The sequence below is a fragment of the Polistes canadensis genome, unplaced genomic scaffold (genome assembly GCF_001313835.1).
Source record: "Polistes canadensis isolate GaletaPanama2010 unplaced genomic scaffold, ASM131383v1 scaffold_60, whole genome shotgun sequence".
Taxonomy (NCBI): Eukaryota; Metazoa; Arthropoda; class Insecta; order Hymenoptera; family Vespidae; genus Polistes; species Polistes canadensis.
Window position 1 is genome coordinate 241,258 of NW_014569607.1, and position 19,034 is coordinate 260,291.

General features: G+C 33.7%; 1 protein-coding gene across 1 annotated transcript; it reads right to left on the bottom strand.

Annotated features, from left to right (window-relative positions):
* Positions 1 to 555: 555 nt before the first annotated feature.
* Positions 556 to 19,005, bottom strand: LOC106785967 (ubiquitin-conjugating enzyme E2 H). The gene is made up of 5 exons (XM_014746869.1): positions 18,741 to 19,005; positions 10,998 to 11,074; positions 2,611 to 2,778; positions 2,355 to 2,483; positions 556 to 812 (listed from the first exon to the last, which is right to left on the bottom strand). The coding sequence occupies exons 1-5, from the start codon at positions 18,791 to 18,793 to the stop codon at positions 676 to 678; spliced, it is 564 nt and encodes a 187-aa protein (XP_014602355.1). The 5' UTR covers positions 18,794 to 19,005; the 3' UTR covers positions 556 to 675.
* Between the last annotated feature and the right edge of the window lie 29 nt (positions 19,006 to 19,034).

Below are 19,034 nucleotides of genomic sequence, written 5' to 3' on the forward strand. Positions count from 1 at the left end.
TGTATTCGGTAGAAGACCAGTAAATTCCCAGTGCTGCTTCTCCTGTTTCGTATCTATCTCTATTTCTATCTCTATCTTTCTTTCTCTTCTTCTTCCTTCTCTCTCTCTCTCTCTCTCTCTCTCTCTCTCTCTCTCTCTCTCTCTCTCTATACATATATATACCTGACGAAAAATATATAATTAATGAATAAAAATTTGGTTTATCGTACATTTCGTTAGATCCGTTATGTCTCGTTAAAAAAAAAAGAAAAAAAAAAGAAAAAAATAAATAAAATGAAAATACGACGATCATCAACGAGAAATGAATATTGACGAATAGTGGATGTGTTATTATTTTCTCTAATAAACGAAAAAACAAAGAGAGAAAAACGGAGACACTGCGGACACATGTTTTCCCATAAAAGACATTATTCTTTCGTAAATATAATCTTCATTAATCGGACATTGACTACTATGAGAGAACGATGGTCGGAGGGGAGAAGAACATGAGTCGGCCATCGCGACCTGAGATATAAGTGTTGAGAACCGAAAATTGAGAGCTCCCTTCAAGTTTTGTTTTTTTTTCGTTCCTTTTTTTTTTTGGAATATAAGCATTCTATTTGGTAGGGCAAACGATAGGAGTTTACAAGGAATCGAGATTAAGGATATGGGTATGGATGATGATAAAATATTTGGTTACAACTCCATGTCCTGCGCCTCGTCTTCGCTAAAGTCGCTCATCGATGATTCGCTATCGGACGACATCCCGTTCCCGGTCCCACCGTTTTCCTGGTCCCTCAATGCCTCCTCCGTTGCATATTTCCTAACGTAATCTATAAACCAAATTTTCAATTATATTACATTTTGTAATATGGAATAACCAATTGATCATCCTATGTTTTTACTTTAATTTCAATGTTTTTAAAATCATCACTGAACTCAAAAACATTTAAACAATCGAAAATATAAGCAGAGTGTGTGCATTAGAGTATTCAAATAATTATTAATTAACGTCTATTGTTATCTAAAAGCTCGGAATATTGATCTATGTACTGTTCTCTTCGAAATTCACCTTCAGACTGGCACGTTGTCTTCTATGAAAATACTTTTATTGAATATTGTTTATGTGACATTCCGAACGTTGCGCATGTGTATAACGAGAAGAATCTATCTAATAAATAGAATTTTAGATTGAGACGTTCTGATTTTAGTATTTCTATCATTTTTATATATTTTTTTAACGCTCCTACGCAGTGACGACTACGAAAGGAAGGAATAAAATTCTCATCGAAATTAATTAATATTCAAAGTACGTTCAAATGTATGTAATGTTTAAATAAATATATTTGCGTTGAAACAATCTTAAATATAATAGGGAGTGTATTAGAGTATTAAAATAATTGTTAATTAATTGATAGAAGTGTCTATTGTTATAGAAAAGTACGAAATATATGATCGGAGCACCGTCCTCTTCGAAATTCACCTTCAGACTGGCACGTTGTTCTCTATGAAAATACTTTTATTCAATTTTATTTATATGACTTTCCAATGGCTATATATGTATAACGATAACAATATGCATAATAATTCCTTTTAAAGAAAGTTATATAAACAATTTTCAATAAAAGAACTTTAATTGAGGACAATGACTCAGTCCAATGGTGGATTTCGAAGAGGACGGTACGTTAAACATATACTTCTTGTTTTTAACATTATAATATACATTTTCTTCAATTAATTAACAATTATTTAAGTCATGTCTACTATTCTTATGCACTCTACTTATATTTCAGATTTTTTCAATCAAAACACATTTGTTTTAACATTTCTAAAATAACAATTTCTGCTATTACAGCTTTTCACGTGCTTAACTAAGATCAACAAAATGTACACTGTATTATTCTTAATTTAATGGGTATTAAATTAATTTTGATATTAAGAAACATTGAAATAACAGTAAAAACACATAGGATGATCAGACATGAAAAAACAAATTATTCTCGTTGTTATACCAACATGTATGATTTTTAAGTACGGCCGTTTTCTATAGATTATTTTCATATTTCTTTAATTCACTTGTTATAAACAAAATTTTCGAATATTGAATCATTAAATATGTAATTAAGATATATTAATATATTCATTTTTTGGAATTTTCTTTATCTTACTTAGACACATTATTTATATCATTAGTTTTAAAAGAAAAATTTAGTAAGGAACACTCATTGTATATAGCGATACAATATTATATAAGTAATACGATTTTCATTAGAAAATGTTTTTTAATTATTTAGATTATTTTCTTGATCGATGAAATCGTAAAAAAATATAATAACCGCAGTAACAACGAACTTGTTAAATGTTTCAAGACTTACCGGCTACCTTTTTCTTGTACTCCTCTGGTTTATGGAGATACATAGCAGCTGCATCGCCGTTTAGAGGGTCGATGGGATTGGGATATGTTAATAATTGGGGTAGGAAGGATTCGAAAATATTTGACAAGTCTGAAACGAAACGAAAGGAATTAGATTTGTCTCATAATCATCTTATTTAATTATTAATTATATTATCATCATCATCATTATTATTATTATTATTACTATTATTAATATTTAAATAAGGAATGCATACCATAAAGGGCAGTCCAAGCCTGGTTTATAACATCCAGGCACACGGTGCCTGAAACTTCGTCAATGTTAGGGTGGTAGACCTTGTTTATAAAACCGATCGAAGGAGATTTGAAGGGATAATGCTCGGGCAAGAGAACCCTCACCTTCCATATTCCACCCTCGTAAGGTGCTGTAACGAACAATGAACAATATCATTACGATCATGCACAAATTATGTAAATTAATTATTTCGTTGTAGAGATAAAAAAGAAAAAAAAAAGAATGATTTATTAAATCTTACGGAACAATAGAAAAATCGATGAAAATTAAAAAGGAGGGAGGGAAAAAAGGGGTGTATCATTTACAAAACGCTGATTCTTATCTCGCAAGCGTAAAACTTAGAAAGCTATTACGTTACCACTTTTCGTCACGAAAGGCCTAACTAGCTTCGAAAGATTTACTCGGGAAGAAAAATTAGTATTATAATCGCAGCGAATCGTTACAATCGATTTTGTACAGTTATCGATGATATTGCCACGATCCGAGATTCAAAGGCTGTACCATAATTCGCGTTACCTTCATGGAAACGAGAACATTCAACGGTAAAACTTCTCACAAAGCGATGTTCTTTCGTGGAAATAGAAGAAAGAAAAATAGGAGAGTACGTTGGTTTCGTTATACTCGTTCAATCTTTCCCACTGGAAAGAAAGAAAGAAAGAAAGAAAGGATGGAAGGATGGAAGGATGGAAGGAAGGGAAGGGAAGGGATGGGAAGGGAAGGGAAGGGAAGGGAAGAATATTTTCTCCACGTTCAATATTAACGTTTCGAAGCTATTAAATAAATATGCATAGATATTTATATACGGTATAGCGAAATGTTAAACGCAAATTGAAACACGTAACAATAATAGTTTAACCGCAATCACCGATAATGAATCGATAATGAAAAGATCGCAACGAAACATAGTTACACGTGTGTATGTAAATATAAATATATACACATAATATGTTGTGAATATTCGCAAAGTAAGCATCGCATGCGTTATCTAAAGTGAATAAATTGTTAGCGGATCACGTTGCACTTGTCACGGTCATCCTGAAACTAAACACATTCGATTTCTGTAAATGATCTATCATTTGCTCATAAAGTTTCTCTCTCTCTCTTCTTCTTCTTCTTCTACGGATAAGATCGCATAATTACTAAGTAAACATGTTGTGCATACAAACAAAAAAAAAAGAAAAATATTACGAAGAAACATTTAAGAAAAACATGATGTAAAAATATGTATGCACAACGTTCTTATTCTCATTATTGTTAATAGGCCCACGTTAATGCATTTATTCTCGTCGTCGTCGTATAACCGACTGACTTTTGGCTTCGAATGTTGCAAATTATGCGTACACGTCGATGAGTATACGAGGTGTATCCTATTATGTGTGGTATACCATACCTGTAAACCCACCTGTCCGTGGGTGCAGAACGCACGTGCACACGCATGTGTCGGAGGAGATTCACGGGTGAAAGTATCGATACCCACGCGATCACGCGAGTCGAGTGCATTGCGACATGCACCCGTTGCCGCCATCTTTACGCTCTAACTTTTCTCTAACGAAACCTTGACATTTTTTTTTCTTTTCTCTTATTTTTCTCTTTTCACCCTTATTTCGAACTTTTCTTTTTACTCGGGCGTGTGTTTTTTTTTTTTTTTTTCATTATTATTTTCTATTCTTATTCCTTTGTTTTATCACAAATGTTCGGGGGAAAATAAAACTTTTTCCAAAATAAAATTAACATAGATTAATATAAGTATAAATAAATATGAATTTTACTCTCTGTCGAGACGGAACTCAGTTTATTTATCTTTTATTAATTCTGTCAGATATATTTTGTTCTAATTTACATTCGTATAATCTTACCTTCTCGTAGAAAGTCCACTTATACGATAACGTAACTTCCAACCCGTTCCGTTACGTTCTATACCTAAACGCGTAAATTGCTTGAAAATTGACCGCTTAAAGTTTCGCGCTTATCTCGTACCGCATTCTTATAATGCAGGAACGAAGGAATGAAGTTCCTTCGACTGTAAAATCTTGCGATTTGCTTTGGAAAATAAATAAATAAATAAAGAAAAAAAGAAAGAAAGAAAGAAAAGAGAGGATTTTCAGTTAGGATCACAGCCATGATTCGTAACTAAGGACGATAACCGAAGAACGAACGGTTTTTCTATCGACGATCACTGTTCACCCGACCGGAAACCGGATGCGGTTCGTCGCAGCTCGCATAGTTTACCACCCGATTGAAATAATTAGTAGCATATGGAAAATTTCTAAGTGCGAATTAATTTGAAATACCAAACTTCGTTTCGTTTCATAAAACGAAAGGAAAAAAATGATAATAAAAATGTTCATGAACAACATTTGACGTATTTTATTATCGACGTTTCGTTTTTTTTTTGTCAAAATCGATGATTCCCTCTGCCACATTTTGTATACAGGTATAATACTCGACTACGAAAAGGGGTAATATATAACGTAGTGGCGAACGATGCAGTTCAATATCAATCTTCTTCTCCTCTGCGCTTGACCTAATGACCTAATTTTCTTCCTCTCGACACGCTCAACGAGCCGCAGAGCATATCCGCGGGCCTATAGAAAACGCACTTGCAACAAGCGATATATTAGCGTACAAACGGTAAGAATTTATTCTGGCCTTCGTTTGCTTTGACGATGTTGCAACATTATCATCGTAGAAACGTAGAGAAAAAGATAAAGAATATAATAAGCGCAACGCGCAGGTGCATCACTCTACTCTCCTCTTCCTCTCACTCTCTCTTTAGAAATTTATTTTTAAACGTCCAATAGAAAAACGAATAATAATATCTTATATAGTAATCGTAAATTATAATTATTTGAAATGTTGTTCATTATCGTAGATGATCATCATTCTTTTTTTATCTCTCTTTATATAATTATTTCGTATTTTCTTTATTAATATATATATATATCTATGCGTAAATATGCATAACATTCTTCCGAGTACGTTCGCGTGAAAATGAAGGATTATTAAACGACGGGTGTTTCGAAGTAATACGATTCTTTGCTTTCGCAAGATTAGTATCGTTCAGTTGGTTCCTTTATTCACGATTTATCTATTTACGATTCGGACTTGAATGTTTTACGCTTGTGATTAGAGTAGTACAAGTTTTAACTTTTACGATCTCTTATACCGATAACATTCGTTTGATTCTCGTTCCCACGTCGAGAGGCATAGCATAGCAATTTCCGTTTTCGTCGATAAAAGATACGCACTAATTTATAGAAAGAAAAGAAAAAAAAAAGAAAGAAACGAATAAAACACGCCAGATCGTATTTAAAACGCTATACGCAGAAAGTTTCGATCATTTTTCTTCATTTTGAGATCAGATGTGGAGAAAATAAAATGATGAATCATCGTTAACGAGACGGTAGAGCGTAGGTGGGAGGGTGAGACAAACACTTACAATTAGAAATAAATAAAGTAAGAGAGAAAGATAGACGAAATTGAACGATATTTATCATCGTACGTTTTCGCCTCGTAAAACAAAGAGCGGTGTTGGTAACAAGGAGCCAAGATTGTCGAGCATCGTGCGATTTGATAAACGTGCTCGACCTTTTTATCTATCTACTTCAAGATTATTCCTTCTCTTTCTTTCTTTCTCGATCCTATCGATCTAAATCTCTCTCTCTCTCTCTGTCTTTCTTTCTCTCTCTTTCTTTCTCTTTCTCTTTCTCTTTCTTATTTACAACCTTGGCAAAAAAGAATAAACAGAATAATTAAACACATGCAAATTGTCTTTAAACGATAACACCGAATAAACTGCGAACGAACGAGAAAAACGTTGAAATTTTTAACGCGAGCATAGAAAAGGAAGGAATTGCTAAATAAAAAAGTAAGCTAAATCATTTCCTTCGAATATAAATTATGACGGTTAGCTGAGTCGAGTGAAGAAAGTATTCGAAAAAAAAAAAATAATCTAAAAGTATTTGATAAAAAATATCTCGTCTCGTTCTACCTGTACCATCATTCCCACCTACGATTTCATATTAATTTAATATTTGACGTAAGAGATTGGTAAACTTTTCTTACGTTCAATATCATCAACGTGCATCGGTTGTGTTGCTGTTGAATAGAACGAAAGAAGAATTCTAATATAAGACTAGTGCTGTTAACTTAACTTCCTAGGCATCGTATAGTCGAGTTAACTTACTTAAACTATACTTTCTTTAAATGACGACGACGACGACGACGACGACGATTAGTGACACATTATTATCAATAATGTTCATTAGAAACGTTTAAAGCTTTCTTTGATAAGCGAAAGAGAGCTAGTTTATTTGTTTTTTTTTCTTTTTTTTCTTTTTCATATTTTTTCGCTAAACGATGTGATTGATACTATAATTTGTATAATTCCATAACGATAAAACACTCATCCTCGCTTCGTTATCATCTCTTTGCTTTCTTTTATATTATCCTATTTTTGTCCTCGTACAAATATCAACGCATTTTATTATACGTCTTTGACATTGCATAATAAATCATTTCATCGAGTAACGAATTAAGTTTGTAATTTAGTAAATTATCAAAAAAAAAATAGTATGCCCGGTATTTTCGTTACTTTCCAATTTATTATGCGCGCGCAATCAGAAACTTGACGCATATAACATTCGAATTATTTCATATCTAAACAACAATTCTTTTATTATTATTTCAACAATCGAGATGAAAAAATAAATTTCTATACAATTTGCCAACGCAATAATATCACTTATATATAATGGAAAACGATGTTTTTAAATGATTAAATCAAATGTTATATCAGAAAATAAGTGTTTTCTCGTATATCAGATTCGTTCTATAATATCACAGAATAGTACTCAGTATAATCACAGAATTGTTCCTCTACTATTGACTCATGCCTCGTCGTACCGTTGTAACAGAATACAAGTGTACACAAGCAAATCCATCTTTGGATTTGCAATCATCAAATCGTACGTCAATGCGTAGCTAAATTAGTAATGGAACATCTATCATCGTAATTGTTATTGCTACCACCACCACCACCAATACTGCTATAAGTTTAACTGAACAAACAAGGTATTGGCATTATTTCAAAGTTCAACTTAATAATCCAATCTAGCTATTTTATTCGAATAAATATCTAACAAGCGGGGGGGGGGGAGCAGGGGGGCTAGAAAGAGGTATGTATTATTCTTATATATCTCGTAGGTATTATTCAAAATCCCTTCGATCGGAATTTCTATGACGCACGTTAGCGAAATAACATATAGATACACATATATGTATATACGTAACGATGAGCTTGCGTACCTTCCACCAACATTTAAAATGCAACAATAATATATAATGTGAGAAGATAGAACACTTTAATAATTTCGATAGAAGGAAAACCTGATGAGAATCTATCGTTGAAATAGCGGTGTATACGAAAATAATGATTCATCATAGATCGAGATAAATCATCCATACAAACAATCGAATAAAAATAACTTTTATGGAATGTTATAAAAAATGAAGCGACCCGAGCGTGCGTACACGGATAGGAAAAATCTTAGGGCGTACTAAAGCCTTCCCGAGAGTAAAGTGGGTCATCCGTTGCACTGCGGTATCTGCGATGTATATCAAGCGACTGCTAGTTTACAGCCATTTCCAAACGAACCTTTCCAAAGCAAACTCCTTTTACTACTCTTCTTTTACTCGACAACCCGAGGAATAATGTGCGTATTTACTTTTATCTTTGCGACCTTCTCAAATAATTAATATTACCACACTAATAATATATTGTTTAGTAGTACAATGCACTCGCGACCAAGAATAAAGAAAATAGGAATAATAAATTGTACAATTTATTTTCTAAACCAAATCCGTAAAATGAATTTTTTATTCCGTTGCCCTTTTAATTATACGTATCTTTTAACACGTTCGCAAACGTGAATGCTATAGCATTCAAATTTGAAAGCCAATTATTTTGAATTTTATTTGATATAACCTTAAGTTTTTGTAATTATTATACCTGTAAAGGTAATAATGACTAACTGATTCTTTAAATATATGATAATTTGACTACCCTTATAAAATGTGTTCAATCAAATTTATGGATATTACAATTAATTTGAAAATAAAATGACTGTGTCACTTTTTTCCCCCTCGCTGAAACTTGAACTGTTTCGCTAGCGTGTTATAATAACGAGATGATCTTTAAACGTTGAACAAATGAAATATTGCACAACGTAAGATAAAAAATCGATAAAGTCTATGTGCCTTTGAATGATAAGCACTGTTAATTTTATTATTTCTTCATTTAACAGATATACCGTCGACAAAAACAATGAAAAAAAAAAAGAAAAGAAAAAAAAAATAACAAAGCTTATCATCATCTATTTTCGTCATTTTTCGTAACGTCAGGATTTCAGGAGACTCAATCATCATCTTCTTCCTCTTCTTCTTCTTCTTTTGTCGATGTTTTCGTTTTCTTACTAAACGACGAGTGCTAAAAGAAAATACGCTTGTTAATCGTTTTCTTTTTCTTTTTTTTCGCTTTATCAATTGCTCGATCTAAGAAGTTCTTTGTACTGTCGAAAAGCAATTATCGATTTGCAGTCGCGATAATCCGACTTGTGAAACGTAGAAAAGGAAATAATCATATAATTAGCGGGAAGAGAGTAAGCATGGTTACTTCATCGCAAAACTCTGCCGTTGCGCTTACAACGATCCCTTTCCTTGCTTAAATTTATATTCACTTTTCCAGCAGAGTTTCTAAACGTCTATGATTTGCACAAGTAGTAGTAGTAGTAGTAGTAGTAGTAGTAGTAAAGAGCGTAGAAGAAGGTTCAACTCTGCGCTCGTTACACAATTTTCCTCTTCGTCAAAGTGCCAGCAGCGAAGCCAATTGACAAGGTACTTTTGTGGAATCAAAACGTTCTCTCTAAGAGAACGAACTAATCTTATCATTTAAAATTATATTACCCCCATTGTGCATACGATTTACCTTAGAAAATTCAAACTCCGACGCTTATTTGTTCGTTCCGTCTAAAAAAAAAGTCTAAAGTTTTCGAGCCTCGAACTCGATTTCTACATCGAAATTCGAACAACACGTTTGCATCCATACGTTTCCAAACGAAAAACCGTTTCGTATTCGCTACGAAATAGAAATTATGTACAACAATTTCCTCTCTCTCTCTCTCTCTCTCTCTTCCTCTAAACTATGATAATTTCACTATTATAATGGTGTATTATGAAACTAAATACATTCTGACCATAACTGGAACAAACGTAACTAGAAAAAACCGGTAGGAAAGTTGAAACAATTGAAACAGCAATTGCATTTGCACCAATCTAACATCATCATCATCATCATACGCGACAATAGAAATAGGAGAAAAGGGGAGGAGGGGTATCAAATAGATTCGAAGGAGAAACTCTCGAGTCATTCCCGATTTAATCTTACAATTAATGAACTCTTCCTTGTTAACGAGAAGTCAAGAAAGTTTCGATCAGCAATACGGCTACCACCAATCGATTAAATTATTCGCATGCGAACAACCATGGAAAGCGTAAATACGCGCCATTGCATAAGTATATCCGGTGTGCCGAGAAAACCGCGTCGACCTTGGAATATCAAAATAGACGGAGACACAATGTGAACACGTAAAACGATCCTTCGTTTCAGGATTCTGTATATGTATAATAATGTATGCGTATGTATGTGTATGAATGGATGCAGGACGTGTAGAAGAAAATTCTTATAGTCTACGAGCTCTTCACACGCAAAGAAATAATACATACTATATATATATATATATACAGTGACTCATGAAAATATTTGAACACTTACCATGAAATATTATTAACATTGGATGGAGGTATGACTTTCTAAATTATATAGGTAAAGTTTCAAACAAATCTAAATACACGTATATATACAATAGTTATAATTAGATGATGATAATTACGATGACTCGAAGTATGGTAATCCATATCACCAAGTGTTACAGAAAAAGTTAGTAAAAAGTATGTATAATCGTTTACAAGATGTTATTAATCCCAAAGGTGGTCCTACTAAATATTAATTACTTCGAATATTTTCTTGGTATTTCGAATATATATATATATATAATTTCGAATGTATATAATATTTCGAATACTTTTCGCAATCTTTACGTTCGTAAGAAATAAATCATATATTTATCGAATTCGTATACATTGCCGATCAATAGTTTGGATATATATGCGAGGATGGATTGGAAGGTTTTTTCGCTCGGTAATTTGCATATATGCGATATAATAATATTATATAATAATGAAATGATATTTTAAGGATAAAAAAGAAATATTTGATTATATAATACTTACTCCCTCGTGGTCCGTAGAATTTGACGGAAAATTCATTGAGTCCTCCGAGGATCGTCACCTCGTGTTTGCTTTCTATTCTGTTTTACAATATTAAATTAAGGAAAAATACAATGCTGAAATAATGAATCGTTTTAAAGGTAAATTGATGAATCTAATGTTATTAATCGTGTCAAATGTAATAAGAAATTAAAAAAAAAGATTGGAAATGTCAATATTCTTTTTTTTCTCTCTCTCTTTCTCCATTTCTCGATCGTGAAAACACGTTTTACAATCTCAGGAGAACTGACATAATCGTTACGATCGATGCAACGTAATGTAACGTAACAACGACGATGTAATCCATGCGTGAGTTACAATAAATGTTTATTTTTATTCTTTTTTTTTTTTCTTTTTTTTTGGGGGGGGGGGATTAATTTAAAACTTTTGCCAAGATGGGAAACGACACGTTTTATCATCGTCTATCGAATATCATACACACGTTGGTTGACGCAGGTCATTGGCACGATTTTATCTCTTGCGAGTAAGCAGAACTTTCAATGAACTTCGTTAGAAAGTGCTCGCTTATTCCTACGATCGTTACTTTTCCTTTTTATTTATTTATTTTTTTTTTCTTTACATTTTTATATTTTTCATTACGAATAAATTTGTGTATGCAATAAACACAAAAGTTGAGTGAAACGAGCGTTGCAGAATGTTCGTTCGACTAAAAACCGGGATTATGTTATAACATCGATCAACCAATCCCAATGGGAATAAGGTCAATTCATTTTATTTTCCAATTACTACTATCGATATTGTATACCGATGAAAGAAAATAAAATCAATAGTTCGAAAATATAATGGAAATCAATTTTCGTTTTAAAAAAAAATATTCAAAGATCGCAAACATATGAATGCATTCTATTCGAAAAACAAAATAAAAAAATAAAAACAAAAAAAAGAAAAAGAACAGAACGATGAACTAGAGGAAAGTAAAAAATTTACTCCATTTCCTGGACGCGCATACGTTTTCCAATATACATAACACATATTTCGAAGTATTCCACAACACGAGACACGAAACGTGCAAAGCGTGGAAACCGCGAATAACTCGTTCGCTCGGATTCATTAAATTTAGCTCTATCATCATTACGGAATAAAAGTAAACACGAATAGAGAAAGGAAAGGAAGAAAATATTCAAAGGAAAAAAAAACAAGAGACAGTAAAAATCTAATTAAAGGCTACGGTTTAAACATACACAGAGATAGAGAGAAAGAGAGAGAGAGAGAGAGAGAGAGAGAGAGAGAGAGAGAGAGAGAGAGAGAGAGAGAGAGAGAGAAAGAGACAAGCTTCGTACTAGAAAAGATAAAGAATATATAAAGTTATCTTCTGACGCAAATTGGGTTAGATAAATCTTTGTGTTATTTATAAATAAAGTTATAAATACATTAATGCACGCATTTATATTTCAAATAAATACAAATATATATTCCTTAGTATAATTATTAAATTACTTTCATGATTAAATCTAAACATTTCGTTTCAAATATTACTAGAATTTACAATACGAAAATTAGAATCTTGTTCTCGTTTTTTTTATCACGATTACGCATTGCGAATCGAGATAATCGAAAAAATAATCGAAACAAGAAGAACGAAAAATAATAATATTATGAACGATAAGGTGCCGCTCGTTGTGTGCAATACATAATAATAATAATAATAAAATCCAACGGTAGAAACGGCTACGATTATTATTAAAGTTAACGATAGTGAGACCCCGAGATAGAGAAAAGTTTCCTATCTAGATTGTAAACGTAAGAAAACGTAACGATTCTCTTCCCAGTGAAAAAAGAGAAAAATAGATAAAGATAGATAGATAGACAGATAGGTGGGATCGTTATAAAAATTGCGTTTGAATAATCAGTAGTTTGTTCCTCGTACTTCGTTCGAATATATAACCGTGGAACGTTCCGTTTCCGAACGCTTTGGAATACCTAATGAAAACTCGTGTCGTTATGTTTAACGAACGGTCCCCCAACCGTTTTCCTACTTCCACGAGGAAATACGCTTGCGCGTTCGAGGTCACACAGTTTCTAGATTGTGCTTCACATTCAAAGATTCCTTCTCTTTCCTCCTTCTCCTCCTCCTCCTCCTCCTCCTCCTCCTCCTCATCCTCCTCATCCTACACCTACTATTCCTCCACCTTTCCTCTTCCTATATCACGATACCATACTAAGACTAATGTAAGTCACTAAGTCATCGATCGGTTTCGAACTAAATTTCTACAAATTCCAATCGATCCGGAATGTTCTCTCTCTCTCTCTCTCTTTTTCTCTTTCTCTCTGTTCAACATGGGACACGCGTAAACATTTAATCTAAAACTGTCGGATTAATCCGAAGGGGAGGAATTATTCATCGTCGCGTGATTTCTTGAGAAAAAAAAAAGAAAAAAAAACAAAGAATGACACTAACTATTCTCCTTCAAATCACCGGACTTGCAACGTCTCGAGGACGCACGTATCGTTTCAATAACCACCTACAATGAAACGACCTTTCTGCTTACGATTCCATCAAGGTTTCCTCCTGTGCCTTCCACGTTGAACAAAGCACAGTGAGATGCGTTATATACGTTCTATCTACTAAACTTTCATACCAATTGTATAAAGAGAGAATTTCAAAATCTAATGTTCGAGGAACAAAAAATCATGTTGCTACAGAGTAATATCATTTCTACGTATATGTTTTTTTTCTTTTTGTTTTTCTATTTCGAAAGGTGCGTCCCGATGCCTCACCCAAGTATCACGCTAGTGTATTAAGATCTAACAAAGTTTGATGATATAATCGATAAAAAATCAAGCAACTTTGCAGGATTTATGCAAACGTAACCAAGTCCTGAACAATTATCAACTGATTATCCTAGAACGTTTATTACTCGTACGATTTCTCATGTCATCCCATAACTATTATTTTCATAATTCGCGATAGCATAGAAAAATGAACTTATTTTCTCTTTGATATATTATATCGGTAATAAGAAAAACAATATTATTGGATCGAATTGCAATTTCCATTGGTAGATTCGTTCGGGATAGTAAACGAGAAATCGAATTGACGTCGATAAACATGTTCGCGCGGTATAACGAGAACCTATTCCATTAAAGCGAAACCATCAGGGATCTCTCCTGTTGATAGCCCTGTTCATTAGAATTTAATCGATTTGCTTAATATCCCAGAAACATACGAAGAAAATCATTCGGTTAGATGACACTCTAACCGTTATAACATTTTCAGAATTTCAATAATGCGTTTTCGCAAAGAATTTGATCGTTGAAAATCTCTTGGTTCAGCCACCTGACAAGAATTTTCCTGAGAAAATATTTGTATTTGTTATACGTACGACGTCTACAAAATTAAAACTAATATTAGATACGTTTATGTTAAACGTCGTGTCGTACGAATTTTTTTACTTTGTCGACTAAAAAAAACAAGAAAAGAAGGAATACGAAGAAGTACTTGGTCAAGATAGTTTGATGAGTCAGGGGCAAACACGGTTTGAAATTGGTACATAAAATCTGACGTGGTGGTTGCTCGAACGTTGAAGAAGCAAACGACGAAGAACACGGTGTGCGATATAAAAGGAAAGGATTTATTGTAAACCATGAGAGGAAGAGAAGACCAACCCGAACGACAGAGCACAAGCGTCATTCCATTTTCGAAAATTAAATTGAAATAGTGATTTACGGGATAGAGAAGTATTTTAACGCGACGTTGAACTCAAATAAGAAGATACGTAAAATATATAATTCAACGTGGCAAATGTTACATTCATTTTTGGTGGTTGCTGCATACTTATATATATACTTACATATATACTTCGAAAATAATATTTCACATTTTTTACGATATCTACTAGATAGTATTATTTGAATTTGTAATATTTGTTTTAATAGAAATAATGAGCAACTAGATAACTCAGAAAGATGAAGCATTGTTTTGACAACTTAAAAATTATCAAGATTTTGATAATCGTAATCTATTGATTGATAACGTAATCTATTACATAAATAAGAAATAAAAAAAAACAAAACAAAAAAACTAGCGATCAACAAACGCACGTATATATAAATATATTAAAATGTATAATAGAAAAATTTGCAAACGTACGCTATTCTCTTATTATTTTCCAATTGTTCATTAGCATTGATAATCCCCGTTTCGCGAAACCTCTGAATCACCAATCTACAAATTAGAATTAAAAATTCAAACGTATGATAATGTCGTTGTCATTGTGTTATCGTCATTGTATCGATGACGCGTTAGAAAATCTTTTATATCATTTTTACTTATACAATATAGAAAAGTGTTTTTTGTAAGGATTTAATTGACTGATTGAATAAACGAAAGGACTATTACTAAGCGTACGTATATGCGTTACTAAAAGGTTCTCGAATGCGACGAGCGAAGTTTTCGATCTCTGAAAATAGATCATCCAACGTAAGAAACGTCGACAAGTGTGTATGTAAACTGCGTCACAGCAGGACCGAAAGATAAAAGCCCTAAGAACGTAAAGTTAACAGAAAGGTAGCTATATATCGATGAAAGGAAGGGTTCCAAAAGAAGAAGAAGAAGAAGAAGGACAGCGATAACCAGTCAACATGTTTGCTTTGCTCGTCGAAGCGTTTGCCCTGACTTTAACGCAGCTAGACACAAAGACTGATCGATATATCGCGGAAAAACGCGGGAGAGTTTCCCTTATAAGCAAACTTTTTCCTAATTGTTTGTCCTTTTAAAGGAAACATCAAAAAAAAAAAAAAAAAAAAAAAAAAAAAAAAAAAAAAGAACAAGAACAATCGTTCGCATGAATTTTCTATAATATCTCCTAATATTACAATATAGGAAGTAATTTTAACTGGATATGCAGCATTTGTATANCATGTTTGCTTTGCTCGTCGAAGCGTTTGCCCTGACTTTAACGCAGCTAGACACAAAGACTGATCGATATATCGCGGAAAAACGCGGGAGAGTTTGCCAACAATATCTGATAAATCATATCACAACAAGTTATCATAATAATTATCATAAAAAAAAAAAAAAAAAAAAAAAAAAAAAAAAAGAAGAACAAGAACAATCGTTCGCATGAATTTTCTATAATATCTCCTAATATTACAATATAGGAAGTAATTTTAACTGGATATGCAGCATTTGTATAGTTCGTAAGTTCGACGAAAGTAGGTAAATACGATAGTTCGTCCGTACATATAGGAATAAATGTCATTTAACACTTAACATAACGCACGACCGCGAAACAACCGGTTCTCTAAAATACATTTTCAAGTCAGTTTCTGCATTCTCTTCAAAATGTTATTAGTTTTCTATTTATTTTTATTTGATTTTACGATAATTATTATAATAAATATTACTTTGTCATTATATAAATATTTGAACTTATACGAAATCGACTATTACGTGGAAGTAATTATTACAAAAAAATACTTTAAAACTAGTTAAAAAAAAAAAACTAGTTGTTGAATTAGCAAATGTAATACTGTAAGTGTAGTGCTAAAGTAAATAAAATATCGATTCGTGTATCAAGTTATCCACGTAGCGGAGTCATCGAAGCGACGACAAAGTGTTACGTCAAACGGGAAGTAAATTTTCGTAGCTCGAGGTCGATTCCTACCTAAGAAAGATTAAACGAGCATAGTAGATGTGTGCGTGCTCGCGTTTTAAACGCACGCGTATTTACGTAGGCGATAAATTCGCGCATTGAGCGTGCGTTTTTTTTATCGATAATATACACGAAATACCATTATCGAATGTAAAACTGTGAACGCGGGAAATTTGAAATCATTGTAATTCCTTTCGATCGATACGATCTACCAATCAAAACGCCGCAAAATAATATTTTTATATCGAGACGAGTTTTATCGATTCGTAGGAAAAAAATTTGAAAAAGAAAAAAAAAAAAAGAAACGAAAAGAGCGGTCAAAGGAAACGTACGACCAAATTTCGCGAAAAAGCATTGATTCGCCCCCGATGTGCGTCAGAGTAACGTTCGCACGACTACGTTCTATAGTCGTCCGTTTTATTTTTACGTCCAACTGCGAAGAGCCGTGTCATTCGTACGTTCAACAACGAATTGAGGCCGAAAAGCGATGCGACGTCTCCATTACTGATCTTTCACGCTCGCGTTATCTCCCACCCTACTTTTCCAACCCCTTTCAAAACATACGCTCGCAGCAAAGCTCATTCAACTTCAAACCCCGTGATTGATTGTCGATTAAAATGTCTTGTGTGAAATTTTGTGGGTTCAATCTATATAATATATTTATACTATCGAAAAAACGCATATGCGTAAATTAAACAAATATACATGCGTCTAAAAAAAAATAGGAAAAAGTATGTAGAATTTAAAAAAATGTTCAAAGACAAGATGAATTGAGAGAAGAAGAAAATTCAGAGAAGCTTAGGTATAAAAGTAAAATAATTTGTTGAACAACGTGGCCATTGGGAAGGAAAACTACCTGCCCTTCTTTGTCTGCCACGTATTCGAAATGATCATATCGAGTAGATGCAACGGACGAAGATGAATACGCGCGTGCGTATTTTTCAAGTGTATAATCTCGAACTAGAATAAACTTTTAATCCTAGAACTACTACCCCAGGTTTTTAGATGTTAAATGAAGATTTCATCGTTTTTCAGTACTTTATTTTATTTAAATCGATTTTTCACCGATTATACTTTAGTAAAATTGAATTTGCTCTTCACTATTCTCTTTGGCATGAAAAAAACAAAAAAATTCATATACTTAAAAGTCTGATTATTGCTAAAAGAATAGTTTTTAGGCCAAAAAACCCTTGGGGTAAATATACACCCCAGTTTGTAGTTTGGGGGTTAAAAAATAAGTTTGTAGTTTTCTATAAATCACGAGAAGAGAGTATGGGAAAGATGTATGTATGAATTTAAGTAAATAAGTACAACCAGCTGTTTTAAAAACAGCTATCAGCTGTACAGCTATCGACAGGTATATCTGAAAAAAAAAAAACAAAAAATGAAACACGGTTGTTCTTTTACTTTCTCGTCTGTGGTCGAAGGTGTCGACGAACGTTGCCGTTGGCCCGTGTGACATTGATGCAACTTGCCGTGCAAATTTCTGCCGTGCAAATTTCTACCGTGCATTCCTCCCCCTTCCTATGCCCCCCTCCCTTACCATACACTCTCATCTCTACCAAATTCTTCGTTGTTTCCCTCTCTCCGAAAAGAGCTTAAATGTAGTAGTAATAGAAGTAGAAGTAGAAGTAGAAGGTAAAAGTAGTAGAAGCAGAAGCAGCAGCAGCAGGAGGCATGGTCGATCGTATGTGCCCCCAATAAACAAACGGACCGCCGCCGTCGACACACACACACGCTGCTTATACATAAAAACATGCATACCTACAAACATACGTGTGCCGCGCATCATGCTCTCGCTCACGTACGTACACACACTCGTTTTCTCTCTATGCATGCACTTGCAAAGAGAAAACATGTATGCGTATACGACGAACGAGTCACTCACTGTTGTGTTCTATTGTGAACACGTGTGTATAGTAGAGACAGCAGCAGCAGACAGAGTCAAACAAAGAACAGAGAAAGAGAATGGAGAGAAACAAAAAAATATGAACGAATGCTTCGAGACACAAGGGGTTGTTGTTGATTATTAGAGAAAATTTGTAAGAATAACGGATAGAATTAAGCAATAATTTATAAAATATAAGGATACAGTTTGATAACGTCCGTGTCCATACGACGTTTTCCAGCGCTGGGGGACGACATATTTGTCGATTATTATTGGCAAGTGTAAGAGCCCTTCGTACCCGAGTCCTTGGATCAGCTGTGCTGCTCGATCGTAGCTCCACGCACGAAGGTCCTCCACAAGAGTCCGCTACGTATCCAGCGCGCACGGCTTCGTGAACTCACGGGTAAACGCTGCTCCTCCGCCTCCTCCTCCTCCTCCACCGCCACCACAAACTCCTCCTCCTCCTCCTCCAACGCCAAAGCAACCGACTCCTCTTCT

Excerpts from the sequence above, each read along its gene's own strand:
- LOC106785967 (XM_014746869.1), bottom strand. The coding sequence starts at position 18,793 with ATGTCGTCCCCCAGCGCTGGAAAACGTCGTATGGACACGGACGTTATC. Across the intron at positions 11,075-18,740 it reads GACACGGACGTTATCAAACT|AATAGAAAGCAAACACGAGG; the intron begins GTATCCTTATAT and ends ATTGTAAAACAG. Across the intron at positions 2,484-2,610 it reads GGCTTGGACTGCCCTTTATG|ACTTGTCAAATATTTTCGAA; the intron begins GTATGCATTCCT and ends GTTTCGTTTCAG.